At 39.7% G+C, this 10,000-nt stretch overlaps 1 protein-coding gene across 2 annotated transcripts in view; it reads left to right on the top strand.

The window, feature by feature from the left end:
- The window catches only part of gtdc1 (glycosyltransferase-like domain containing 1), a 53,305-nt gene that overhangs the window by 32,876 nt on the left and 10,429 nt on the right, over positions 1-10,000 (top strand). For both annotated transcript variants that reach the window (XM_042427378.1, XM_042427377.1), the window contains 2 exons: positions 292-405; positions 1,010-1,111. In XM_042427378.1, coding sequence (XP_042283312.1) covers positions 292-405; positions 1,010-1,111 — 216 coding nt within the window. The remainder of the gene's footprint in view (positions 1-291; positions 406-1,009; positions 1,112-10,000) is intronic.

The following is a 10,000-nucleotide window of genomic DNA, read 5'->3' as shown; positions in this document are numbered from 1 at the left end:
CAACACTGAGTTTATTATTGAACCTGTTTGTTAAACCACTTGAGTCCTGGTGGATCAGCTGCTCCAACGTGTTTCCTCTTCCTCCGTCAGTGATGTCAGTCTGTTTCCTCTTCCTCCGTCAGTGATGTCAGTCTGTTTCCTCTTCCTCCGTCAGTGATGTCAGTCTGTTTCCTCGCTGCTCTGTTAGCAGCGGCAATGAGGCGTTCAGGGGCGTTGGAGGTTTCTGTGTTTGTTCGTAGTTGTTGTTTACACTGAAAACTGCGACTGATTATTGTGCTTCTTCTTTTTCAGGCTGCTGCCCGAACACAAACTCCTTCGCCGGCCTGCAGAGCCGTCTCATATTGATGACATCATCACGCCGCAGGGCGAGCAGCAGCATAGTCCTAATAAACCACAGAGTCCACGGTAAACACAGCAGAGTTTTCTTTACCTTCACTTCTTTAGATTCAGTTTAGTTATCATTGTCCAGAGTAACGTATCATACAGCGTCAGCAGTATAAACATTAACGCGTCGTACGTCTCTACACATCGTGCGGTTCATTACACTCCAACTATTTTTCATCCGTCAACACTTTTCAAATCTGCTAAATAACGTAAGACTTCAGGTAGATGTGACTGCAAGCTGCGCTGCATTCTGATTCCTGGTTAAAGAAATGTTAATATAATTATTTCCTCGCATCTCACTTAAGATTTATATCCCATAAAGTCAAGAAAGTTTTTGTACTTATGAGATTCAATTACATGAAAAGATCTTGTGAGAAGAACTGAAATGATTAGTTGATTACTCGATTTGTCAATCAACAGCAAATCAATCGCTGTTTTGATAATAGATTCACTTCTGCAGCTGAAATGGGAGAATCGGCTGCTGTTCTTTGTCTTTGACATGTGATAGTTAAATGAAGCTGTTACTATATTCTGACCCTTTAATTGCATTCTGATATTTTACAAACGTATTTATTGATTAACTGGGAACATGATCAGACATCAGTTTTCTTTATGAACCTGTCAGACCTGAAGAACCATCAGAAGACCAGCAGGGAGATCCACATCAGTCCAGCTGTGAAGCTGAAGGACAGATGAAGCCGCTGCACATCGTCTGGCCTCATCGGTGGTACGTTACATTTATTCTGTATCGTATTCATATCAACATGTTTCTGCTGCAGCAACCAGGCGAGTTTGAACCTTTCACACACTGAACATGAATGCCGTCAGTCACATCAGAAGGTCTCCTTCTTATACGAGAAGAAGTCATATTAAGAAACTAAAGTCATGACTGTATGAAATAAAGATGTAATTTACAAGAAAGTCTGAAAAAAAGCAATTTCAGAAAAAATCATGTTTTGAAATTAACATCATTGAAAATATAATTTACAGAATAATATAAATGTCAAGTTGTAGTCTGTTATGAGGAGACATCAAATAGTCATAACTTGAGAGGACAATCATGAGAAAATATGAAAATAAAGTAATTTACAGAGAAAATACTTATAAATAATATACATTATACTACCATATATATTTTTGATTTAAATTCTACCAAAAAAGTCATATATGGAATAAATCTGCAAATCTGCAAATCTGCAAGTTGTAATTTATGAAAAAATATTGTATTACAAAAATAGTTATAATCTATGATAAAATATGAATTTGTAATTTACAACAAAAATAATATTATGACAGTAAAAATGTCTTTTTATCAGAAAATACATTTTTGTAATATTGAAATCAAGTCTGTGTGTCAAGTTAACATGAAAATATTTGCAGACTTAAACATTTGAACACTGTAATAATTTACAAGTTTTAATATTATGAAAATAAAGTTTTGTAAAAGAAAAGTGATTTATGAAAAAGAATAATTTACAAAAGAAATATGGAAAAAAGTTGTAATTTATAAAGTCAAAGTAATTTGAAAATTATGTCATTTACAAGAAGTAAGATTATTTAGAAGTAAGTTATGAGAAAATATTAACGCTGTAAATCCTAAAAAAAAACACTGAAAATTAGAATTTACAACTGAAATTTCTTATTCATAAAATAATTATTAATATGAGAATAAAGATGCAATGTATGTGATGAGATCATAATAATATGAAAGAATTTCTTTACAAAAAATATGAACATACATTATAATTATGAAAAAAACAATTTAGAAATAAAAGTCATATTTGGAAATATAGTTAATATATATAGTAATTACAAGAAAATATGAAAAAGTATTAATTCATCAAAAATTATAAAAAATAGTAATTCACAAGAGTTTTAACATTATGAAAATAAAGTTGCAACATGGAAAAGGGGTCAATTAAAATGTAATTTACTATTTTAAAAAAATGAAATCTTTATGAAGAAAAGTCATAATGATATGCCAAAAAGAGTTAAATCAGTCATCATATTTTAAAATAAGTTGGTATTTACTATAAAATATCTAGATAAACTTTCAATCATAAATGATATGGATAAAGATGTAATGTTTGAGATAAGATGATCATGATATGAAATAAAGTTGTATTTTACAGAGAATATGAACTTGTAATTGATGATAAAGAATAATATGTGGTTGTGTTTTGAGATACAGTCGTAATTTAACAGAAAATCTGGAGATAAAGTCGCTAAAAGTCGTGTGAACCGGATTTCACTGTTTCATCGCAGAGAAAAAACATGTTTTTAAATGAGATTACGGGACATGAAGACGCAGTCGTCGCTGGTTCTGATGTGTTTTTCACCTTCTCTGATATCAGTAACAAAAGCAGCCGTCATGTAATCTGCTCTAAACTGAGCAAAACACCGCTGGATTATTGCTGCAACATGCAGGCGGGTTTTATTCTGGTTTAAATTAGGATTTCCACAGAGATGTTCTGTTAATCTCTGATTGAAGCGTCTCCTCCATCTCCTGCTGCTTGTTTCAGAGCTTTAATCTGTGTGTGGCCTGGATCCTCAGATTACAGGACCGTCTTATTGCAGGCACGCTGCTTTCCAGGGGAGGCCGGGGTGGAGGCTGGGGGGGGGGCAGCTGTTTCCAGGTGAAGATGCTGCATGAAAGGGGGGGGGGGGGGGGGGTAAATCTGTCTGTGAGAGCTTTATCAGCTTTTACCTCCAGAGGATTCATGTCCTGCTTCTCTGATTGAAACAGAAAAATAAACAACAAACAGAATTCATGGAGCTGAAACTAACAAATATTTTCATAATTCATTCATTGATTTAACATTTTATCTGAAAAATGTCAGAAAACTGTGAAAAATGCTCTTTATGTAACGTCTTAAAGCTCCTGCTGACGTCATCCAAGGTTTCATTAACAATCCAAAGTTATCCAGTTTATTATAATAGTAATAATGATAAACTTTATTTTAACACAAAGAGCTCGACAGGAAAAGAAAAATTAATAAACAGGAAAAGAATCATGTCTGACACAGAAAAGCTTTTTATATTTTTGCTTAAAAATGTTGTAAACATTCAGTGTTGCTGTCTAAACAACTGAAGACATTATTGTGAAGTTTAATATTATGCTTTAAATATCACTCAAAACTTCATGTGAAGTCTTGTTCAGTGTTTACACCTTTCTCACTTCCACCAACCAAAGTTCAACGTTCAGGCCTCTGAGCGTGATCAGTGGAGTCTGTCCAATCAGGTTCTGATCAGTCATCAATATTTACATCTCACTGGTTCCTGAACTCACAGACGTCTGCTGAGAGTGAAACACTGATGAAAGCACTCACCGACACTTTCATTCATTTTATTCTAGTTTTCATTATTGATCAATTAATCAATTAGTTGTTTGGTCCATAAAATGTGAAAATGGTGAAAAATGTGGATCAGTGTTTCCCAAAGATGACAAGATCTTCAGTTTACTGTCACAGAGACTAAAGAAACCAGAAAATATTCACATTTAAGAAGCTGCAATCAGAGAATTTGGACTTTTTTCTTTTTAAAAAATGACTCAAAATGATTAATCAATAATCAAAATGTGACCTGCGTCATCATTTTGAGTGACTTTGACCCAGAAACACATTTTGAGTTTTCTGTAAAGAGGAAAGTCTTTATGGCGACACCAACGTTATCTTTCTACACCAGGTATTCACCAGGTATTCACCAGGTATTCACCAGGTATTCACCAGGTATTCTGAGATATTTACATATAAACAAAGTTTGACTGTCAAACATTAAAGGGAATTAAAGATCATTCATATTCAGCCGTTTCTCACAAGAATTAAAACAAGTCAAAATGAACAAAATATTTTTGGTCTAAAGTGATATTTTGCGTATCTAGCCTACACATATATGTGCACGTGACCATGTGCACGAACACATACACAGTACCGTCAATAGGTCTAGAAGCTCATGTAGACAAGAATCCAAAATGTATGCAGTACAGTTGATAAAACAAATATACTGTACATATGATTTAATATATAATAGTGTATTTAAATACCATCATATGAAGAATATATAAGAAATATTAAATATGGAGCCACGTGCACACAGGTACATGCACAAACTTACAAGTCCTTATCCAAACAATAAAAAACTACACTAGAAAATGGATAGAATATGAACAAATATTAAGCACATATAATGTTATATAATATATAGTATTTTTAGATATATCTAATGTGGGATGATTATGTATAATTAAATATAGCCCAATTATATTCATATACCATAATATAATCTGAGTTTGTGTAATTAAATGTAATAATACAGAATATATTTAATATAAATACTTTTTTAAATTATTATTTAATATTTAAACATTCATGTGCACTCACACACACGTCCACATCACGTCATCGCTCATGGACGAGCCACAGCTGGTTTAAAACAAAGCAGGTGTTTTGTGTGGTCAGTGCTGCAGTACAGACGCCGTCGCATCGTGTCGCGGTGTCTGTGCGGTGGGCGGAGCTTGTGAAGGAGCAGGAAGCTGGCAGAGGTTTGAAGCTGGGAGAGAGGAAGCTGTTCCAGTCGTATGTTTGTATGAAGACGTGTTCAGTCTCATCACCGACCAGCTGGCAGATGTTCACCCTGCTGTCTGCTGTCCTGGAGCTACAGCCTGGCAGATATTTACCAAAACAAGACGAGAAAGGAAAGAACCAATAAAGAGTGATTCACTAATTATACAGTTAGTATTTAATTATACGTGTATTAATTGTGCACCTATCTTGGTCAGTACGGTTTGTCACATGCACACACACATTATTACATGTTGAAACATGATAGTTGTAATAAAACATACCTGCTGTAGTGCTTGGTGAGGTCTCGGCTACATGGTGGATTTGGTCCCAGACTTGTCACCCAGCGCACCAGCTGTTGCCCTGCAGCTGGTAACCATGTCCTGGTTTACCTGATGCTCTGCAGAGGTGTTGCTCCCGCTTCCTCAGCTTTGCAGACTTCACACAGTCCGGTAGGTGGGAGCTGTGCTGGATGGTGTTGATATTATGCGCAGTGACAGTGTTGGGGGTCAGCTGCCTCCGTAGCTGTTGTAATGTGCTGTTGCCAGCAGCACGGTGGCCTGCACCAGTGTTTAAGAGGTTAGTTAGAGGAACATCATCACTACTCTGCAGAACACACTGCTGGGACCCCGAGCTGAACTGGTACCTTACTGGTACATCTCTTCAGCAATCTCTCTTGTATATTATTGTAGAACTAATTCTTAGTGTCTGTATATTTCTTAGTGAGTCAGTAATTTGTGCCTGATGAAAATGAAGCTGCTCTGCTCTGTATGACTGTATTACTGATGTATGATTTCACCACCTGCGACCCGTCTGCTATTAATCAGAATGTTACTTTCTATGAGCCAACCTGCCTGATCCACACGTATAACTGCAATCTGCACATCGCTGCTGTCCACGTACAGGCTCTGTTTGATGTTTACAGCTGAGATTATAACAAAAAAAGACAATAATATACTGAAAACGTCTGATTGTGTGTTTTAGCTCATATACTCACATACAGCAGGGCAGCGCTGTGTGTTGTTTAAGCAGTGCAACATATTTGTGAGGTCCAGCAAGTCGTTTGTGACTGACAGTTACCGTGGGAACATTTCAGGTCTCACGCTGAGTAGCTGCTAGTGATAGTAACTATAGTAACGGCATGAGAAGACGTACTTGGTTGTAGTCAGCGCTCGGTTCAGTTTGTCATTAGCTGAGCGATAGTTTGAAATGGATAAATAAGTAAGTAAAATATAAAATCCCGTCGTCTCGGGAAGATCTCCGTTCATCCCGTCGCCGGGACGACGGGACGCCGTTGGTCTCGAGTCCTGTCTGTTACGCTCTCAGATGTTGACGTGCAGCTCGCAGTGTGCTCTGTGGCGTCGACATGCTTCCACATGTTTGTGTTCAGACGTGTTAATGAGCTCTGGACTGTTTGCTTTCTGCTGATCAGCTCACGTTGTGAATCGCAGTAAATACAGTTTGAATTTTAAAACGCAGCTCTTGGGTGCAACATAAAGCAGAATATTTAATCACTCATCTGTAAATGAGACCAACTCAGTCTCATCTTTCTTTTGGCCTGTGATGCATATTAATGAGCTCTCCACTGAGCATGCTCAGTCCCTGCACTTGATCCTTTTATTTCTCACTTCATGTGGATTCATCTCTGAGGTCAGTGAGGTGATGAGGATGATGATGATGAAGGACCAGGGGGGCGGGGTCAGGTTGTGCTTTAAAGAAAAACTATTTTAAAAAAACTGAATTTAAATATTTTATTTTGCTTTTTGTTATTTTATCACAAACATTTTTATTGACTTTGCATTTTTGCGTCTTTGCTCCTTTTTCAAATTAGATTTTATTAATTTATTTATTTTATTATGTTGATTAATTTTACAGCAATAGTTTAGTCCATGAAAACCCCTAATCCACATCACCCTAATCCACATCACCCTAACCCACATCACCCTAAACCACATCACCCTAACCCACATCACCCTAAACCACATCACCCTAACCCACATCACCCTAAACCACATCACCCTAACCCACATCACCCTAAACCACATCACCCTAACCCACATCACCCTAAACCACATCACCCTAACCCTAACCCACATCACCCTAACCCACATCACCCTAACCCTAACCCACATCACCCTAAACCACATCACCCTAACCCTAACCCACATCACCCTAACCCACATCACCCTAAACCACATCACCCTAACCCACATCACCCTAAACCTAAACCACATCACCCTAACCCACATCACCCTAACCCACATCACCCTAAACCACATCACCCTAACCCACATCACCCTAACCCTAACCCACATCACCCTAAACCACATCACCCTAACCCTAACCCACATCACCCTAACCCACATCACCCTAAACCACATAACCCTAAACCACATAATCCTAACCCTAACCCACATAACCCTAGCCCTAGCCCACATAACCCTAACCCACATCACCCTAAACCACATAATCCCAACCCTAACCCACATCACCCTAAACAACATAATCCTAACCCTAACCCACATCACCCTAACCCACATCACCCTAAACCACATAACCCTAAACCACATAATCCTAACCCTAACCCACATAACCCTAGCCCTAGCCCACATAACCCTAACCCACATCACCCTAAACAACATAATCCCAACCCTAACCCACATCACCCTAAACTACATAATCCTAACCCTAACCCACATCACCCTAAACAACATAATCCTAACCCTAACCCACATCACCCTAAACTACATAATCCTAACCCTAACCCACATCACCCTAACCCACATCACCCTAAACCACATCACCCTAACCCACATCACCCTAACCCTAACCCACATCACCCTAAACCACATAACCCTAAACCACATAATCCTAACCCTAACCCACATAACCCTAGCCCTAGCCCACATAACCCTAACCCACATCACCCTAAACCACATAATCCCAACCCTAACCCACATCACCCTAAACAACATAATCCTAACCCTAACCCACATCACCCTAAACTACATAATCCTAACCCTAACCCACATCAGCCTAACCCACATCACCCTAAACCACATAATCCCAACCCTAACCCACATCACCCTAAACAACATAATCCTAACCCTAACCCACATCACCCTAAACTACATAATCCTAACCCTAACCCACATCACCCTAACCCACATCACCCTAAACCACATCACCCTAAACCACATCACCCTAACCCACATCACCCTAACCCTAACCCACATCACCCTAACCCACATCACCCTAAACCACATAACCCTAAACCACATAATCCTAACCCTAACCCACATAATCCTAGCCCTAGCCCACATAACCCTAACCCACATCACCCTAAACCACATAATCCCAACCCTAACCCACATCAGCCTAACCCACATCACCCTAAACAACATAATCCTAACCCTAACCCACATCACCCTAAACTACATAATCCTAACCCTAACCCACATCACCCTAACCCACATCACCCTAAACTACATAATCCCAACCCTAACCCACATCACCCTAAACCACATAACCCTAACCCTAGTCCACATAACCCTAACCCACATCACCCTAACCCACATCACCCTAAACTACATAATCCCAACCCTAACCCACATCACCCTAAACTACATAATCCTAACCCTAACCCACATCACCCTAACCCACATCACCCTAAACTACATAATCCCAACCCTAACCCACATCACCCTAACCCACATAACTCTAACCCTAGTCCACATAACCCTAACCCACATCAGCCTAACCCACATAACCCTAACCCACATAACCCTAACCCACATCACCCTAACCCACATAACCCTAACCCTAGTCCACATCACCCTAACCCACATCACCCTAACCCACATCACCCTAAACCACATCACCCTAAACCACATAATCCTAACCCTAACCCACATAACCCTAGCCCTAGCCCACATAAACCTAACCCACATCACCCTAACCCACATAATCCTAACCCTAACCCACATAACCCTAACCCTAGTCCACATCACCCTAGTCCACATCACCCTAACCCACATCACCCTAAACCACATCACCCTAAACCACATAACCCTAAACCACATAATCCTAACCCTAACCCACATAACCCTAGCCCACATAACCCTAACCCACATCACCCTAAACCACATAATCCTAACCCTAACCCACATAACCCTAGCCCTAGCCCACATCACCCTAACCCACATCACCCTAAACCACATCACCCTAACCCACATCACCCTAAACCACGTCACCCTAACCCTCATCACCCTAACCCACATAACCCTAAACCACATCACCCTAAACCACATAACCCTAAACCACATCGCCCTGACCCACATCGCCCTAACCCACATCGCCCTAACCCACATCACCCTAACCCACATCACCCTAAACCACATCACCCTAACCCACATCACCCTAACCCTAACCCACATCACCCTAACCCACATCACCCTAAACCACATCACCCTAAACCACATAATCCTAACCCTAACCCACATAATCCTAGCCCTAGCCCACATAAACCTAACCCACATCACCCTAAACCACATAATCCTAACCCTAACCCACATAATCCTGACCCACATCAGCCTAACCCACATAACCCTAACCCACATCACCCTAAACGACATAATCCTAACCCTAACCCACATAACCCTAGCCCTAGCCCACATAAACCTAACCCACATCACCCTAAACTACATAATCCTAACTCTAACCCACATCACCCTAACCCACATAACCCTGACCCTAGTCCACATAACCCTAACCCACATCAGCCTAACCCACATAACCCTAACCCTAGTCCACATAACCCTAACCCACATCAGCCTAACCCACATCAGCCTAACCCACATAACCCTAACCCTAGTCCACATAACCCTAACCCACATCACCCTAACCCACATAACCCTAACCCACATCACCCTAAACCACATAATGCTAATTTAGCAGTTTGTTTCTGCAGGTTGTTAAAAAGCTTCATCAGGAATCAGACGTTACATTTTGAATCTTTGGCACAATAAAAGGCTTTTTATCAGTTTTCCACATTTCAG

Source organism: Thunnus maccoyii, chromosome 11, assembly GCF_910596095.1.
Source record: "Thunnus maccoyii chromosome 11, fThuMac1.1, whole genome shotgun sequence".
NCBI lineage: Eukaryota > Metazoa > Chordata > Actinopteri > Scombriformes > Scombridae > Thunnus > Thunnus maccoyii.
Note: the sequence above shows the minus strand (reverse complement) of the source record. Positions and strands in the feature narration are given on the sequence as shown.